The 20143-nt window shown below is 38.4% G+C and overlaps 1 protein-coding gene across 1 annotated transcript in view; it reads right to left on the bottom strand.

The window, feature by feature from the left end:
• Positions 1 to 12217: 12217 nt before the first annotated feature.
• Positions 12218 to 20143, bottom strand: part of Sqor (sulfide quinone oxidoreductase) — a 46581-nt gene continuing 38655 nt past the window's right edge. The window contains exons 7-10 of the mRNA XM_076848545.2: positions 18729 to 18912; positions 14141 to 14208; positions 13645 to 13823; positions 12218 to 12449 (exon numbers count right to left, since the gene is read on the bottom strand). Coding sequence (XP_076704660.1) covers positions 12392 to 12449; positions 13645 to 13823; positions 14141 to 14208; positions 18729 to 18912 — 489 coding nt within the window. The 3' untranslated portion in view covers positions 12218 to 12391. The remainder of the gene's footprint in view (positions 12450 to 13644; positions 13824 to 14140; positions 14209 to 18728; positions 18913 to 20143) is intronic.

Below are 20143 nucleotides of genomic sequence, written 5' to 3'. Positions count from 1 at the left end.
GGCCCAAGGCAATCAGCATGTGCATCCCAATGCCCTTTCCCCATATCTTCACATTGTTCTCATACAGGGATTAAGTAATTTGTTCCCATTTTAATGGGGCCCATCCACAGGGGTACCACTCTCTCTCCTCTCTACCCTCTGCCTCTTACCACCACCCCTCCAGTCCACTATTCTCAGTTCATTGCTTGCTTCTGGCATCCATGAGCCTATGCCTACAAACAGGGCTCCTGTGCCAAAGAGTTTGCCAATGTTTTCCAATTTCTGGAAGGTCTCCTTTAAACCTGTCCAAAGGAAGATTTACAGCTGCTTTAGCCTACAAGTTGGATATTCATCAGCCACGGCAAGATCCGTTAATCCCAGGTTTGGAATACCAATTTCTTTGTATGTCAAAACTACTTTATAGTTTTACTCTGTGAATAAATCTGAGTAAAATCCCATTGGGGAAGATGGCCATGACTCCACTCCATAATTGGCAGGGATTTGGAAATCTAACCTGCTGACGGAGTCTCTGCTCTTTTCCAGAGCCTTCGTTTCTACTCTTTTTCTCTGTGAGCAGCACCACAATTCATCACAGTCATCCATGCCTGGGAGTCATCTCAGCCTCTAAATCACTATCCTCAGTAATCACCCCAAAGTTCTAGGCTTACCTATCTCTGTTCTTACTGCATTCACCTCTGTATCAACAGAAATAGCTGAAAAAAATACAACTGGTTTTAGAATTAGCAAATAAGTGGCATTCTCTCCTGCTGCCTTGATTTCTGATTGGGTCTGACCACAGGGGTGTTATAAGATATGGGACAGAGGGAGTAGCCTTCCCAACAAGAAATAGATGACTCAGTCAAATTAGGATACCTCAAGATGGGCCTATTTACCAATATGGGGCCCAGGCTCAGAGGAACCACAGGAACATGCAGTCACTCAGGGCTCCTACTATGCAATCCAGTAATCTCTGCTGAAGAAACTAGCTTGGGGCTTTGATTTTCATTTTGCTTGTATTTTTTTAATCTAATTCTTCTCAAACTGATACTTTCAGCAAATACAATTTTAAAAATTACTAAAAGAGAGAGAGAGAGAGAGATGCAAAAACATTTATAAGATAAAGCCCTTGCTTAGCATACTTAAAGTCCTGGGTTTGATCCTCAGCACCACAAAAATATACTTTGAAATGTAAGCCCAATATTTTAAAGTATTAGAAAATTTTAATGTTTAACCTATCAAATTTCTATAGAAGTCAATAAATTTGTAGTCATAATTACTATTCTTACCTCATTGTGAAGTCAAGATAACCCTGCAGAGAGGGAACCAGAAGAATAAAAAAGATCAACCTTAGTCCTCTTTCCCATTTTTATCACACCCCTGTTGGTTAGACCCAAACAGAAACCAGGCAGCAGGAAAGACCACTGATACAGGTCATCCATACTCATTAGAGGGTAGAGGGCAGAGGACAACAGGTAGAGGATAGAGCTAAAGGAATAAAAGTGACAGAAAAGATCCATCCCAAAGGCCTCCAGCAACCCAATTCCCACCCCACCTCCTTGGGGTCCAATATTTTATCTATACCAAATTAACCATAGCACCCAGATCTTTTCACCTCTATCCCATGCCTGGAGACTTTCCACTCTTCTGCCTGTCTAGGTCTAGCTCAGGACCAGAGAGATAATAATGGTTTGCAAATGCTTAGAATATTTTTTTTTTACCAATTTTCTTCTTTGTATTGCCAGCCCTATTCCCCTACATGTGGAGTGAGAAATGATCACAATTTAGCTAAATTTTGACTGAGTACTTACAATATGCCTTACATAATTCCAGGTCCTACTGATAAAGAACTAGACCCAAGAAGACAAATCCCTGCACTCATTCAGATAAGGAAAACACTTTTATTTTTTTCTCCAGTGGTAACTATAATTCTTCCCTGGAATTAGTCTAGGGACATCTAGAAAGCGAAATTGTTTTTTCCTTGGAGGAGGTCAAGGTGAAAGGACACGTACATAGCACTCTTCCCTGACCACAAAGGGAATACCTACCTATAGTAGAAGAGTGGCTCAGAGGGAAAAGGAACTGAGAAATAAAAAGAGAGCACATTGGACTATATTTGACTCCTGGATCAAGCCAAGTCTTAAGTCTACCCTTGGATTACATGGGCCAGTAATTTCCCTTTTTCGTTTAGGGTTATTTGGTATGGATTTCTGTCTCTTGCAACCAAATGAATCCTGACTAATTCAGCACCTAAGTAATGTTTCTGGATATTTTCCTGAATGTCTGGATTATGTCAGAAGCATACTCTGAATTCAATGGGAACATACTGTAACATCCATCATGGCAATCCTCATGATAGACACATAAATAATCAAGCAGAACTCACTTTCATCTATGAATCATCCCAAGGGCCTTATATGTATTAGATACACAATAAATGAAATGTTTATGGGAACAATTAATAAGGAATTTTTCTGCTCATTGATCTTCTATACCCAATAGTATATCCAATATATTCCTATGGTATGTACTTATATACATTAGACAGATGGAATGATTTGATATAAAGAAAGACTGAATACAAAGGACCTACTGTAAGCTAATCTACAAGAAGTCATGCACCATGAATCAGACCAGCTGCCCAGAATTCCTCCAAGAAAGGAACCCATCCATATTTATGGTGATAGATCATTGTAAATCACAAGGGACCAACCAGTCAACTTTTGATTGACTTAAAGCAATTAATAATAGCTTATACCTTGAACAGTCCTTGGCATTTCTTATATGTAAGAAGTGTTTGTCATATTTGAGCTTCACAATAACCCAGTAAAACAGGGACCCAGAGAGTTTAAATGACTTCCTCTAGGTCATACAGTTAGTGAGAGGCAAAACTGAGATTCAGACCCAGAATGACTGGATCCAGATCTGCACTTGGCCACTCCCAACATTGGCTAATTAATCTGTGACACTGGTGATTTTTCAAGTTTGAAAGTCTGTTGAAATAACATAGAAAGGTGGGGTAGTAGCAAAAAAAAGAGAATCTACCCACCCTTCAGTTTGCAAAAAAATGCTGGAAAGCCTTGTCATGGTTCCATATCTTCCACACAGGCAGGAATTTTTAGCCTGGGAAGAAATTTCATTACTCCTAAAGTCAACCACAAAGTTGCTACTAACTGTGCCAAACTGCTAAGAGCCTTACCTCCATTTATTCAATCCTCTTACCGATTCTATAAAGAAGATATCATGAGCCTCTCTTCCAGTGAGGAAATGGTGGATTAATGCACTTGAGTTGGACACCATTCGGCTCAAGTAACTCTAAAGCCTGTTCCATTGGATCATCCCTCAAAAAGATCCGAACCCAGCTCATGCCTAGCACAGCACCCCAGCCCTTGCCCTTCTTCAGCCTGTGTTCCCTGCAGACCTGAGAGTGCTTTCAGATTGTACCTGAGGGATGTAATCATATGAGTCCCACTACATGCAAATATGGAAAGTTATACTAGTTTAGGGTTGTCTGTGGCATATTATACACTGGGGAAGTTACTTTTTAAAACTCAATATTGGGATAGAAAATTGTCTCACCATCCATCTTTTTCTCAACTGCATCTTGGGACCTTTCTGCCTATCTATTGCCAAGTATTAACCTTGATTTCTTCCAGCATATAGATAAGCAATTTCCTTAGTTCCTTGGCAGTTAACAAACCTGACCGACCTAGTTTTTATTAATTTATTCAGAAGCCCTCATCTTACCCAAAGAATTTTTTTTCTATTTTGTTGTTGTTGTTGTTGTTATTGTTGTTTCTTCCCTCCCTAAGATGATCAAAATACTTCCGTCCTGAATGAATATCTGTGGTCTTATGGCATGAAAGGGAGAATTCTTTTAGAATCAGACCAGAGTTATCCAATGCAATTTTTTAATCAACTGAGCCACTTTTAAGCATTGCATTACCAAAGTCACCTTCCTCAAAAAAAATAATATTCTCTGTCTTTAATAATTTCATTCACAGGGTTGTTACAAGAATTATATGTGAAAATTACCTAGTGCCAGCTCTGTATCAATACCCTACTAGGTACATACCTTTCTTGGGCTCATTAATTAGCAGTTGTCTCAGCTGGCACACATGCCCTAAGCTCCTCAAGTAACTGCACACTAATCGCTTCCTCTCTACAATCAACCACTAGCCCTCAGTGCATATTAGTATAAAACATAGATCATAAAGCAACACTTACAATATGATTCAATTTTTTTCAAATAACTTTATATGCAACAATATTAGATTGAAAAAGAAAAATATGCCCACACATTATTAGTTGTAACAACAAGATGGTAGATTTGGGAGGCATTTTTATTCCTTTTGTTGATCTCTGTTCTTAAAATTTCCTAAAAAATTTAGACATGAGGGAAAAAAAACTTTTCAAATGTTAATTCCAAAAAATGCTCTACATCTTAAACCCTGTGTTCTCCCAGTGGACTGAAGTTTAGCTTCCTTCCCAATACCCTGGCAGTTCCTGAATTTCAACCTCAGGTCTATTATTACACCACAGCTCACCAGGGCAGACATCAAAGTGAGAATTAAGAAAAAGGCAAAGGGGAAAAAAGCGAGGTGGATCCGATAAAAACAGAGGGAAGATCAGTGGAGTAGAGGAAGGGAATTGAGGGGGAGAGAGGAGGAAAGGAAAAAGGAGAAACTGCAGAATGAAACTGAGAAGATTATACTATGTATGCATATGAATGTACCACACTGAATTCCACTTTTATTATATCTATCTATTATATCTATCTATCTTTGAAACCAGCGGCAGCAGGTGTGTAACCCCCTAGACCCCCCTCCACACAGCGGGGAAACCTCCAGGGCCCCTCCCAGCTCTCCCGTGAGCGCGATAGTCAGACCGAGGGAACAGCGGCACGGGACCTGCAGCGTGGGACCCCCAGCTACCACTCCCACCAGTGCTGACAACTGAGGTCTCTTGCACCAGCTACCAGGGGTGTGGCTACCGGAGGGCAAGCAAAATACGCTGAGGGTTCTCAGCCCCAAGCTCCACAACCTTAGGGTCTGAGGGAATGGCAAATAGGGTGAGTGTGCCCAGTCATTCAAGAAAATAGGGCTCCCGGAAGCAGCAGACCTGGCATGTAGCCAGTATTGTGGTGAGTGTCACTGATGAGAGGGGCCTGGCAGGAGGAAAAGTGGGGAAGTGACTAGACACAAGAAAGGGCCCTTGGCACTCAGGATTGGAGACCCGCCCAGTTGGGGAGGAGGAGCTGCTGCACAGTGATTGGTTCCCGCATATTGAGAAGAGAAGCTTGGCCCGGTGGGCACAGCTCCACCTACTGGAAGAGAAGTTAATTGAACCCTAAGACTGCACTTTTTAAATATTTTTTTTTATTATTTGGGTTTTTTAATTCTTTTTTATTTTTATTTTTATTATTTTTTAAAATTTTTTATTTTTATTTTTTTGATTATTTTTTTAAATTTTTTATTTTTTATTTTCTTTTTTTAATTAATTTTTATTGTTGGTTGTTCAAAACATTACATAGTTCTTGATATATCATATTTCACACTTTGATTCAAGTGGGATATGAACTCCCATCTTTTTTATTTTCTAATTTTTTCTTTTGTCTTTTCATTTCTTTTCAATTTCCTTATTCCCCTTTCCTTGAATTCTACCTGTTTACTCCCATTCTCTTTAGTGACTTCTTCCCTTCCCTTCTAATACCTTTCCTCCCAAGCATCAAATAAATTTATAGGAGTAAACAGTACCTCAGCAGTCAAACAGAACAAGAAGTAACATGAGCAGCATGAAAAAGCAAGGAAGAAAAGGAGTACAAACAATGCAGGACAGCCTAAATATACAGGAGGACCTAGAGGCATCAGAAAATGGTCAAATAAAGAACTCAAGGAATACCTTAGACAGATGGAATGGAATCTTAAAGAGGACGTGAGACAGCAAATTCAAACAATGAAAGAACACATTGAAAATGAATTACATAAACAGATAAAAGAAGCAAATAAGCATCTTTATCAGGAGATAGAGATTATTTAAAAAATCAATCAATAATTCTAGAAATGAAGGAAACTATAAACCAAATTAAAAACTCAAATGAGAGTATCACTAACAGAGTGGAGCAAGTAGAAGCCAGAACGTCAGATAATGAAGACAAAATATATCATCTTGAAAAGAGTCTATCCAACTCAGAAAGGCTGGTAAAAAATCACGAGAAAAACATCCAAGAGATATGGAATAACATAAAAAAAACAAAATTAAGAGTCATCCGGATAGAGGAAGGTATAGAGGTTCAAACCAAGGGAATGGAGCAACCTGTTGAATGAAATAATTATAGAAAACTTTCCAGATACAAAAAAGGAAATGGATGTAAAAATTGTAGATGCATACAGGACACCGAGCATACAAAATCATAGTAGACCAACACCAAGACACATTGTTATGAAGATATCCAATATTCAGAACAAAGAGAAAATATTAAAAGCTACAAGAGAAAGGAGGCAGATTACATTCAGGGGTAAACCAATAAGGTTAACAATGGATTTTTCATCACAGACGCTGAAAGCGAGAAGATCCTGGAACAACGTACTTCAAACACTGAAAGACAATGGATGCCAACCAAGAATTTTGTATCCAGCAAAATTAAGCTTCAGGTACGACAACGAAATAAAAATCGTTCATGATAAACAAAAGTTAAAAGAATTTGCAGCCAGAAAACCAGCATTGCAAAGCATCTCGAGCAAAACACTACACGAGGAAGAAATGAAAAACAATAACCAAAACCAACAGTTGGAAGTACCTCAGTAAAGCGAGAGGGTGGGGGGAAAGCTAATCATGGAGAAACAAACCAAATTAAAATTTTTTAATAAAAGATAAATAATCAAACTTGGCTGGAAGTACAAAACATATATCAATAGTAACTCTAAATGTTAATGGCTTAAACTCTCCAATAAAGCGACATAAGCTGGTAACATGGATTAAAAAAAAAAAACCCAACAATATGCTTCCTCCAGGAGACACATCTGATTGGAAAAGACATACACAGGCTGAAGGTGAAAGGTTGGGAAAAAACATACCATGTGCACGGTCCTCGTAAGCAAGCAGGGGTGGCCATCCTCATATCGAATAAAATCAACTTCAAGACTAAGTTAATCAAAAGGGATAAGGAAGGGCATTATATACTGTTAAAAGGAACCATTAGCCAACAAGACATAACAATTATCAATATTTATGCACCAAATAATGGTGCTACGACGTTCATAAAACAAGCTTTCCTCAAGTTCAAGAATCAAATAGACGACAACACAATAATTATGGGTGACTTCAACACACCTCTCTCACCATTGGACAGATCCTCCAAACAAAAGTTGAATAAAGAAACTATAGAACTCAATAACACAATCAATAACCTAGACTTAACTGACATATATAGAATATAGCAACCATCATCAAGTGGATATACTTTTTTCTCAGCAGCACATGGATCCTTCTCAAAAATAGACCATATATTATGCCATAGGGCAACCCTCAGTAAATATAAAGGGGTGGAGATAATACCATGCATTTTATCTGATCATAATGGAATGAAACTGGAAATCAATGATAAAAGAAGGAAGGAAAAATCCTACATCACATGGAAAATGAACAATATGTTACTGAATGATCAATGGGTTCAGAAGACATAAAGAAGGAATTCAAAAAATTCTTAGAGATAAATGAAAATACAGACACAACATATCGTAATCTATGGGACACAATAAAAGCAGTTTTAAGAGGGAAATTCATTGCCTGGAGGTCATTCCTCAAAAAAAGAAAAAACCAACAAATAAATGAGCTCACACTTCATCTCAAAGCCCTAGAAAAGAAAGAGCAAAACAACAGCAAATGTAGCAGAAGGCAAGAAATAATTAAAATCAGAGCAGAAATCAACGAAATTGAAACAAAAGAAACTATTGAAAAAATTGACAAAACTAAAAGTTGGTTCTTCGAAAAAATAAATAAGATCAACAGACCCTTAGCCATGCTAACGAAGAGGAGAGAGAACTCAAATTACTAACATATGGGATGAAAAAAGCAATATCACAACAGATGCTACAGAAATACAGAAGACAATTAGAAATTATTTTGAAACCCTATATTCCAATAAAATAAAAGATAGTGAAGACATCGATAAATTTCTTAAGTCATATGATTTGCCCAGACTGAGTCAGGAGGATACACACAATTTGAACAGACCAATATCAATGGATGAAATAGAAGAAGCAATCAAAAGACTACCAACCAAGAAAAGCCCAGGACTGGATGGGTATACAGCGGAGTTTTACAAAACCTTTAAAGAAGAATTAATACCAATACTTTTCAAGTTATTTCAGGAAATAGAAAAAGAGGGAGGTCTTCCAAGTTCATTCTATGAGGCCAACATCACCATGATTCCGAAACCAGACAAAGACACTTCAAAGAAAGAAAACTACAGACCAATATCTCTAATGAACCTAGAAGCAAAAATCCTCAATAAAATTCTGGCGAATCGGATACAAAAACACATCAAAAAAATTGTGCACCATGATCAAGTAGGATTCATCCCTGGGATGCAAGGATGGTTCAATATACGGAAATCAATAAATGTTATTCACCACATCAATAGATTTAAAGATAAAAACCATAGGATCATCTCGATAGATGCAGAAAAAGCATTCAACAAAGTACGGCATCCTTTTATGTTCAAAAAACTAGAAAAACTAGGGATAACAGGAACTTACCTTAACATTGTAAAAGCTATCAATGCTAAGCCTCAGGCTAGCATCATTCTGAATGAAGAAAAATTGAAGGCATTCCCTCTAAAATCTGGAACAAGACAGGGATGCCCTCTATCACCACTTCTATTCAATATAGTTCTCAAAATACTGGCCAGAGCAATTAGACGAAAGAAATTATAGGCATAAAAATAGGAAAAGAAGAACTTAAATTATCATTATTTGTGGATGATATGATTCTATACCTATAAGACCCAAAAGGGTCTACAGAGAAACTACTAGAACTAATAAATGAATTCAGCAAAGTGGCAGGATATAAAATCAGCACGCATAAATCAAAGGCATTCCTGTATATCAGCGACAAAACTTCTGAAATGGAAATGAGGAAAAACACTCCGTTCACAATATCCTCAAAAAAAAAAATAAAATACTTGGGAATCAACCTAACAAAAGAGGTGAAAGATTTATACAATGAAAACTACAGAACCCTAAAGAGAGAAATAGAAGAAGATCTTAGAAGATGGAAAAATATACCCTGTTCATGGATAGGTAGAACTAACATCATCAAAATGGCGATATTACCAAAAGTACTCTATAGGTTTAATGCAATGGCAATCAAAATCCCAATGGCATTTCTTGTAGAAATAGATAAAGCAATCATGAAATGCATATGGAAAAATAAAAGACCCAGAATAGCAAAAGAAACTCTAAGTAGGAAGTGTGAATCAGGCGGTATAGCGATACCAGATTTCAAACTACTACAGAGCAATAGTAACAAAAACAGCATGGTACTGGTACCAAAACAGGCAGGTGGACCAATGGTACAGAATAGAGGACACAGAGACCAATCCACAAAGTTACAACTATCTTATATTTGATAAGGGGGCTAAAAGCATGCAATGGAGGAAGGATAGCATCTTCAACAAATGGTGCTCGGAAAACTGGAAATCCATATGCAACAAAATGAAACTGAATCCCCTTCTCTCGCCATGCACAAAAGTTAACTCAAAATGGATCAAGGAGCTTGATATCAAATCAGAGACTCTGCGTCTGATAGAAGAAAAAGTTGGCTCCGATCTACATATTGTGGGGTTGGGTTCCAAATTCCTTAATAGGACACCCATAGCACAAGAATTAACAACAAGAATCAACAAATGGGACTTCCTTAAACTAAAAAGTTTTTTCTCAGCAAGAGAAACAATAAGAGAGGTAAATAGGGAGCCTACATCCTGGGAACAAATGTTTACTCCTCACACTTCAGAGAGAGCCCTAATATCCAGAGTATACAAAAACTCAAAAAATTAAACAATAAGATAACAAATAACCCAATCAACAAATGGGCCAAGGACCTGAACAGACACTTCTCAGAGGAGGACATACAATCAATCAACAAATACATGAAAAAATGCTCACCATCTCTAGCAGTCAGAGAAATGCAAATCAAAACCACCCTAAGATACCATCTCACTCCAGTAAGATTGGCAGCCATTATGAAGTCAAACAACAACAAGTGCTGGCGAGGATGTGGGGAAAAGGGTACACTTGTACGTTGCTGGTGGGGCTGCAAATTGGTGCGGCCAATTTGGAAAGCAGTATGGAGATCCCTTGGAAAGCTGGGAATGGAACCACCATTTGACCCAGCTATTCCCCTTCTTGGACTATTCCCTAAAGACCTTAAAAGAGCATATTATAGGGATACTACTACAGCGATGTTCATAGCAGCATAATTCACAATAGCTAGACTGTGGAACCAACCCAGATGCCCTTCAATAGATGAATGGATAAAAATATGTGGCATTTATACACAATGGAGTATTACTCTGCAATAAAAAATGACAAAATCATGGAATTTGCAGGGAAATGGATGGCACTAGAGCAGATTATGCTAAGTGAAGCTAGCCAATCCCTAAAAAACAAATGCCAAATGTCTTCTTTGATATAAGGAGAGCAACTAAGAACAGAATAGGGAGGAAAAGCATGAGAAGAAGATCACCATTAAACAGGGATGGAGAGGGGAGAGGGAAAGAGAGAGAAGGGAAATTGCATGGTAAAGGAAGGAGACCCTCATTGTTATACAAAAATTACACATAAGAGGAAGTGAGGGGAAAGGGGAAAAAAAACAAGAGAGAGAAATGAATTATAGTAGATGGGTTAGAGAGAGAAGACGGGAGTGGAGGGGAGGGGAGGGGGATAGTAGAGAATAGGAAAGGCAGCAGAATACAACATACACTAGTATGGCAGTATGTAAAAAAGTGGATGTGTAACTGATGTGAATCTGCAATATGTATACAGGGTAAAAATGGGAGTTCATAATCCGTTTGAATCAAATGTATGAAATATGATATGTCAAGAGCTTTGTTATGTTTTGAACAACTAATAAAAAAATAAGGCATTACAGAGACTGTTAGGTCTTTCCCCTTGGGAGCATTTATAAATATGAAATTACATGGCTTCAAGAAGCCATACTGAACTAAAACTGAACTTCCACAATAAATGGATTGGGAGTAAATTATTTTGAAGCTACCACTGCACTTTATGTAAACTGGAATATTTCCTGTAACATCTCCAGTGCAAACTCATTTGAAACTTTTTTCACCAAAGTTGGAGCTGAATTGAGCAAATGCTTGCCACATGCATCAGGATTCCTCTAACCCAACTCACTGTGTGGACATTCTCTAAGAAACAGGTGCCATGAGAGAATCAGATTTGCAAAAGATTTAGTGGGAGAAACACTGGTGAAGTAGAAAGGAGAAAGAATGGGAAAAGGTGGGGTGTGCTTTCAGACCATGATGCATGTTGAAATCCTGATAAAGGAGAGCCGGAAGGAAGGAGAACTGAGCAGGAAATCTCAGATTCAGCACAGTTTAGTTGTAAGAAAGCTTCAGCCAGGCTTATGGGGACTCTCGGAGCATAAATCTCCCAGTATAGGAGTCCCATATCCCAAGTAATGTGCTGGTCCTCAGGCCCCATAGTGTTCGCTCATTAGTTGGAGAAAGCACAAACAGCACAGAGAACTGAGAAGGGAAGCAGCTGAGCTACCAGTCCTCCTGCTGAGTCTACAAGTCAATGTCAAAGCTAGGACTCTATAGAGGCCAGGATGCTCAGAGAGCATGCTTATCAGCACACAAGTAAGATTATCTGCTAAGGTAGAAAGATCCCATGATTAGGAGAAGACAACCCACTTCAAGTCCTAGCTTTGACATTGACTTGAAACAGGAAGAGTCAAGGCTGCCATGCACTGTGTTTGAAACAATGTTGTCCCCTAAAAATGACTCTTCTGTGACCCTGAATAGGCTCTGTGAAGCCATAAATTGAATACGTATGGTAGATTAGCAGTAAACTATTCTACCAACACCATTTTTCTCTTCCAAATGCTATAAGTTTTCATTCCTACTGGTCAAGATAGAAAGATCTCAGAAAAATCAATCAATGACAAAATTTTATTTAGAAAATAGAAGTCTATTATTCTTTCATTTGAATATTTCCAAACAACCAAGCCCACCGTGGGCAGCCCACACAGTGGCTGTCCTGAGGTACTGAAAAAGTTACCATCGTCCAGCAAGAAACTCTTTATAGGGTTAGTCTTTCATTCCATTCTGGGTCAATCAGCATCTGAAACTCTGATATAGAAGCCATCCAAGGAGAGCAAGGTTGAGCCATCCTTAACTCATACCCAGATGAAACAATTTCCGAAGAAAGGCTGGTCCTCCCCAGTAACCCCTAAAAAGAAATAATCAGAAGTTACTTGAGGTAAAAAGATGGGATGACTTCAGCCTGTAGGATGTTAAAAGAGAGGCGATGCTCACAGAGCATTCTTATCACCACACAAAGTAAGATTTGTCCACCAAGATCCCAAAACTAGGAGAAGACAACATACTTCCAGTCCTAGTTTTGACATTGACTTGTAGCATGAGCCTGGACATGCTGACTCAATTTAGCAAACCTGTATGAAGCCTCCGTTACATGCAAACTGCTTTCACTTGTTCATGAATTAAATGATCAGGGTTTCTCAACCTTAGCCATATTGAAATTTTGAACCAGATAATTACTTATTACAGGGGGCTATCCTATGCATTGTAGGATGCTTAGCAGTAACCTGGCCTTTGCCCACTACATGCTAATAACATCCTTCCAGTTGTTGGCAACCAACAATGTCTCCAGATACTGCCACGTGTCCCTTGGAAGGCAAAATTATTCTTGGTTGATGACCACTGATATAGATATCCTGACTTACAATCTTATCTGAGTTTGGAAAAGTCAAAAAAGATCATCAATTTTTGGAATATGAATTATTAATTTGTATTACTCTTCTATTATTACATGCCTACTGTTACCTGGCTCTTTCATATGTTATCACATTAATCTCCATCTTAGGAGATGGGCAATTTGGGGCAGATAAGGAACTTAAAACACAGAGTTTAAGCAACTTACCCACGATATAAAACTAAGTGGCAGATGCATCATTCCTAATCATTTTTATTTTTCCCCAAACATAATAAAAACAAAAGTAAAGTAGCAGATGAGTTAGTATTTGGCATGTGAAAATGATTTACTATTATTATTTATTCATCCAGCAACAAAAAAGACCAAAACATGAAAGTCAGAAGTCATGTTCACTGCCAATAATGAAGAGAAGAGGCAGCATTCCCTGTGGGTGATAGAGCCAACCCCTTTCCTCACCCAGGACATCCCTCTTTTTCTAATGTGGCTGAGGCTCTGAATCCCTCAGGGCTGCCATCACTGATGAGAAATGGCACAGCATGGAGGCAGGTGTGTGGGGGTGGGGGGGGATATCCATTAACAAATCCCACTTTAGGTGGAAGCTGCAAGGCCTCTTTGAAATCATGATCCTACATAAGGTGGTGCAGTTGCTAAAAGGGGTGCCCTCCACACCAGGACCATGTGATGCATCTACCTTAGCATGACATTCCAATACAGGAAAGGCATCAGGTCGGCTTTCATGAGATACATGGAAAGTCGCTCCTTGCTCTGATCGAAGGGGAAGGTTTCCAGTGGCTGAGCTTTGTAGTCAAACTCCGCAAGAATCACACGGTTGTAGCCGGTCACCAGTGGACAGGATGTATAACCATCATACTAAAATTGTAAATGAGATTATAGGACTGAGAAGTAGCATTTTTATGGGATTGCATACAAACTATAGAATTTATTATTTGCTCTGAGTAGTTACAATGTTTTTCTTTTTCTTTTCTTTTTTTTTTTTTTGTGTGTGTATCCTAATTTTTTGTATAATGAAAAATACGTTGTGTCACCACAAAACAGTACTGAAGGCAAAAACTAAAGTGCCCATATTGAAGAAACTAATTAAGAAAGTGGCAAAATTGTGGGAAAACACCACCTTCACACAGAACAGAAGGTGATAATTGAGACTGATTATTGCAAGGTATACGAACCTTCTTCTTTGGTATTTGATTCTTCATAATCAGAGAAATTGTTCTATCAAGTATTCCTGATTGGGCAGCTATAAGAGAAAAGGAAAAGTCAGAAAAAAATATAAGCATCTAGATTTTCCATGAAAACTAATTTGCAAATAACTTTAATGTAAACAAGTTAAGAAGATTATATTTCCCATCACCCTAGAGTGGAACAAGACCTTCCTTGGATCTTGAAGTTCTATTACTAGAGGCAGAGGTGTGTATGTGGGGATGGAGGGGTCCTTCAGTTCATCAGAGGTCCACAGGGAAGTCTCTATTGTTTAGAAATTAAAGCACTAACTCTCTTCAACAGGATTATAAAGATGGTCTTACTCCAACCCTGTTCCCTCTCTTCCTGGGAGCTGATGGCTGTCAGCTTGATCTGCGTGCCCTGTGTCCCATAGGATACCACTGTGTCCCTGCTCACAGACAGCCTAGATTGGCAGCCCCAGACATATCTGACTCAGTAAAACACTGGGCCTTCCACTCTACAGGGTGAGGCTGGACCAGATGGATATAGATGTAGATCTACAAGCATCCATCTACACATTGACCTCTCTCTCTCTTAGCATACCTACAGATGTGTGTTTTTGTTTTGCAATGACAAGAGCAGAACAGCTGCTTTTTTATTATGAGAATGTTTGAACACTGACATTCTTATTTCATCTCACCCATTGTAAATGCTGTGTGTGTGCACACACACAGACATGTGCACGCACACGTGTAATATTTATATAGCAGGCAGCATACCTACTCTCCTTAAATATTTCTGTGTATCTTTGATAGGTATAAGGTTTTAACTCAAGAACAATAGCATTTTTATACCCAAAAATATTAGCAATAATTACTTAATATCATCTAATCCCACTGTGTGTGTTCAATTCTGAATAATTAAGACTACCAAAAGAAATGAGCAGTACCCAGAGATAAAACATTAGGTTTACTTTCAAGGAAACATACATTGCTTTTATATCACAAAGCTCTCATTAAAGTAATATTAATCAGGAAATTAGGGATCAAATTTTTTTTTCTGTAAAGAAAATATTTACATCTTATGGGTCAAGACACAATAAGCAGAGATTTTAGATAACAAAAAAGAAAAACAACTTTCCACAAAAATCTTGTTGATGAAATTCAAAATATAATAAATTTTTATAATACAGGTCTACTAATTCTCACTAATAGAATAATGAAATTTTTTTTAGAATAAGTAAAACGTTATTGCTATCTATCATTGAACTGATCATTAATTGTTCTGTCATCGAAACTGTTCTTAGCCAACTGTACAAAAATAGGCAGTAGGCTGTATTTGGCCTGAAAAGTTTAGTTTGCTGATGCTCAAATTAAAAAAGCAATGAGGATTTTCTTTTTTCTCTAGAATAAAGAGGTTCAAAACAAAGAGAGAGAAAGAAAGAGAAGGAAACAACTCCACTTAAAACTATTAAATTGCCCACAATGAATAGTGGGCAAAGAAATATTTCTAAATATGTTTCCCTTTTGGAAAACTTTGTCTTTCAGGCCATAAGGAGTCTGGAATCTATACTGAGAAGATCTGAGGAGGCCCCTGCTGCAGGGCAACATGGCCAGTTGGTGTCACAGCAGAGAGGTTAGACCCATGGCCCCAGTAAGCAGCCATACTCCACGCCCAGGCTCAATGTACAATACAAGGGCACAGGCAAACATGAGCTGTCCTCTTCCCTGTATTACAACCTCCTTCTGTTATGCCAAAGCCCTCAGTTAATCTTTGTTAAGTGCCACATCCTAGTCTTGGCTGTGCTGTGCTATAGGTAATTAAAGGAGACTCCTAGGGCAGAGAGAAGCAGAGAAAGGCGGGAAGCCCTAAGAAAGCCACATTCAACACAGCAAGACAAGGTCTTACTCACAATAGCATAATGGTCTGGAGAGTCTGGGAAGGAATGACTGCAGAAGAAGTGTGAACATTGCCTCAGGACACTCAGAGGACTGGCAGAGGGGAACCTAATGAGAAATGCCAACCTCCTTGGAGAAAGCTGGAATAGATATTCACAGATGTGAAATGACAAAGAGCAGCATTCACTGCAATACTGTTAGCTATGAAATGGGTTGAAAAGAACCCAAATAAATACAAACCAAGAGTGAATTTGTACAATAGATCCGGGAAAACCATCTAATAGAATATAGATTCTAAGAAAGCAGATATAAAAACAACAGGGATGATCTCTTCATGGCTGGAGGAATATAGAAGCTGAGCCAATGGAAGACAGGCCTGAGAGCAAGGCCTTGCCCATTACAAAACAAACTGTAATTTTTGTTCAACCATATTTAATACTATCTACCTGAAATATTGAATTAATGCATGTTTGTTGGTTGGTGGGTTAGTTGGTTGGTTGGTTGGGTGGGTGGTTGGTTTAAAATAAGCCAAATTTTGCATAATCTGGGCCTCTAGTCACAGTATTTCTACCAAATGCGGTAGGCTTGCATTAAGTGAATATAATTAAAAGTATTGCCCCTCAAACTACATAAAAATCATAAAGAAAAAAGGTGGTTTGGCCACAGGAAGTGGGAGGTATATATCCTTTAATTAACCCAATGATAAGATCAAGTTTCACCAAAAACAAGACAAAGTTAGCATAATGGCTCCTGCAGGGCCAGAGGAGATAGAAAGATTCCCACCAAAACACTTAACCTGAATCTAGCCATAAGAAAACAACTAGATAATGCTGGAGATGTAAGTCAGCAGTAAGAGAACTTGCCAAGCAGGGCCAAGGCCCCATGTTCAATCAAAAAAAAAAAAAAAAAACTAGACCAACTAGACAATTTCTAAATTGTGGGATATTCTACAAGATAACCAGTCTAGATGTGTAGACCCCTCAAAACTGCTCATGTCATTAAAGCAAAAATACAAATTTCAGAAGGCCTGTTCCAGATGAAAGGAGACCAGAGAGTTGTGACAACCAGCGCAGCATGTGGTCCTTGACAAGACTTAAAGGAGATGGGAGAGTTACATAGGACATTTTTAGGAAAATTGGAAAAATTCAAACTGGATTATACATATGACATGATTTCATTAAGTAATGTTAAATTTCTTGGACATGATAATAGTCTTGTATATATATGGAGGAAAATGTCCTTTCTCCTAGGAGATTCAGAATGAAGTACTTAAAGTAAAATATTACCATGTCTAAACTGCGCTTTCAAATGACTCAGCAAAAAAGTTCCAAGCGTGACAAAGCAAATGTCAAAAGCATTAATAACTGGTTAATACCTAAATGGCATGTGAGTATTCACTGTACTTGCCTTCAAATTCTTCATTGGTTTGAGATTTCTGAAATTAAAAATCTCAAACCATCAAATTACCTCTAATGATGAAAAAGACATTCAGAAGTTTTCTTAGAAAGTCTATCTTAACCCAAGTTAAGTCTATCTTACATCCCAAGTTTTCAATTCTGTGAATATTTCAATACAAATGACACAGGTGTATTAAAATAGATTGGAAATCATAACCTAGAGCTTATCTATAATTATATTCATTAATATTATAATATTAGAATTATATTATTATTGTGTGATTATACATACATATTATATAATTAAGTTTTTTATAGGTGGGACAAAATGGGTTAATGTTGAAGAAGGGAAAGTAGCACAGTATGTTCCACAAGTGTGGAATTCACACAAATACAACCATACATATCAGCAGGGAGGTCCATGTTTTATAACATCCAGAGAAGACAGTTCCTGTCTGTAAAGGACACAATCTAAAAGGCAATTCTCCCCATCACTGCTAGAGCAGAACATGGAGGTGAAGAATTTAGTTTTCCAGGCTGAGGCCTTAATCGTGCACCAATCAGGGCATGCTCCACTGTGTTTGTCTTAACAGAACAATTTTCTGGTCTGCAAGCTTTCATTGACTTGCATGTGTTTTCTAAGGAAACAAATGCTTCTCCAGTTTTATGGTGTTTCAGGCAAGAAAATAATAGCCAGCCTGTCTGGTGTCAAGGGCCCAGAAGGCCAGGGATTTGAGTATGGCAGTATAAGAAGTACCAGAATTCTAGAGAGCTAGAAAGTTTAGGGTTCTTTCCCTAAAAACAACTCCTCTGACCTAGAAAAGGCAGATAAAGCAGGGTACTGTGGTGCACACCTCTAACCCCAGCAACTCTGGAGGCTGAAGCAGGAGGATCACACGTTCAAAGCTAGCCTCAACAACTTAGTGAGATCCTGTCTCAACATAAAATAAAAAGGGCTGGGGATGAAGCTCAGTGGTAGAGTGTCCCTGGGTTTAATCCTTAATCCTTTCTTGTTTTGAGGACAAAAAGAAAATTTTTCAAAAGAGAAAAAAAGGAAGAAAAAGAAAAAGCAGACAAGATCACACTTTTGGGGGACAAAGCATTCAAAAGTTTACTTCTTCATACCACACTAGGTTCACTGACAACTTGTTTCAGCCTCAGAGAGGTCAAGGTCATTTTTAGGCCACAAAATGGCCTTCCATTATTAATATAACACTGTTTGTGCCAAACTTTTGTTTCTGTTACAATGGAGACCTGGAGAGACGTCAGTTTGAGAGGAGATACAGAGCTGGGTATCATACCTACTGCTGCAGCGGTCTTTGATGTAGGAAGGTTGGTGCAGTCCCCGATCCCAAACACATTCATGTATTTCTTGTGCTGCAGAGTTTCTTTATCTACATCCACCCAGCCAGCAGCATCAGCCACAGGACTTGTCTTGAGGACATCTGGTGGGCTCATCGGCGGTGTCACGTGCAGCATTTCATACTATGCAAAAGGAGAACATCCAAATTTGCATCTTTTCAATCACTCTAGAGCCCCACAAGCTCTCCCCACACACACACCCTCTTTACTCCTTACCTTCCAGTTCTAAGACTTTATGATATAAAACAGAGGTTTATATGTTTAAAACCATAGAAAACCTAGATCAGTTCATAAGTTCTCTGTTGAGGATCCAAGATTATTAGGCTATTGAGTACATTTAATTTTTTATGTGTTTGTTCTCCATCCTGGTTGAACATTATAATCATTAGGGAATTTTTGAACTCCCCAGCCTCGGTCTGCACTCCAGACCAATTAATCAAAATCTCTGCTGGAAACCCAGGTGTCAGCACATTGCAAAAGCTTCCCAGGTGATTCCCTTGCAGCCAGCATTGAAAACCACTGATTACAAGACTTTTGGAGGATTTTTAAAAATTCAGATTAAGAGTAGAAATCAAAGAATAGCTGACCTAAAATCCTACAATAAAGGAGACACAAATATCTTCCTTCTTTACAAATTTCCTAGAAGAACAATAACAATTCATTTATCCAAGTCCCTACCTGCAAACTCAACTATCCAGAGAATAGTTGAACCAAAGTAAAAGAGACCAAATTACAATAAGTTCCTTCACCCAAGTGTATATGCTTTGGGCACCTCACTCACAGTCCATTCACTTTTTTTTTTTTTTAAGAGAGAGAGAGAGAATTTCAATATTTATCTTTCAGTTTTCGGCGAATACAACATCTTTGTTTGTATGTGGTGCTGAGGATCGAACCCCGGCCGCACGCATGCCAGGCGAGCGCGCTACCGCTTGAGCCACATCCCCAGCCCCCATTCACTTTTTATTTCCATTCTTTACTCCTTTTATTTGTCTCTCCACATGTTCATCTGCCTGTACACTCAAACATTTTTCTAATACCTACTCATTGCCAGATGCTAGTGTGGGTAATGAGGATATATAATTAAAAGACCCATCACCCCTGCCTTCTTGAGTATAGAACCTAGCTGGAGAAACAAACCAGAAACTCAATAAATGCAATTGCATTGCAAGGGAATAGGTAAGGGGAGTATTATGGGAACTCAGACAAAGAGATACTGATCCCAGTTTGGGGATCTTTGAGCTGAGCCTTGATGGATGAATGGGAGTTGTATTTATTCAACATTTGTCAATCAGCCACTATACATCAGGTAACTTATTCCAGTATTACAGATATAATCCTTTTTTCCCATATTTTA

This window comes from Callospermophilus lateralis, chromosome 3 (assembly GCF_048772815.1).
Source record: "Callospermophilus lateralis isolate mCalLat2 chromosome 3, mCalLat2.hap1, whole genome shotgun sequence".
Classification (NCBI taxonomy): domain Eukaryota; kingdom Metazoa; phylum Chordata; class Mammalia; order Rodentia; family Sciuridae; genus Callospermophilus; species Callospermophilus lateralis.
Note: the sequence above shows the minus strand (reverse complement) of the source record. Positions and strands in the feature narration are given on the sequence as shown.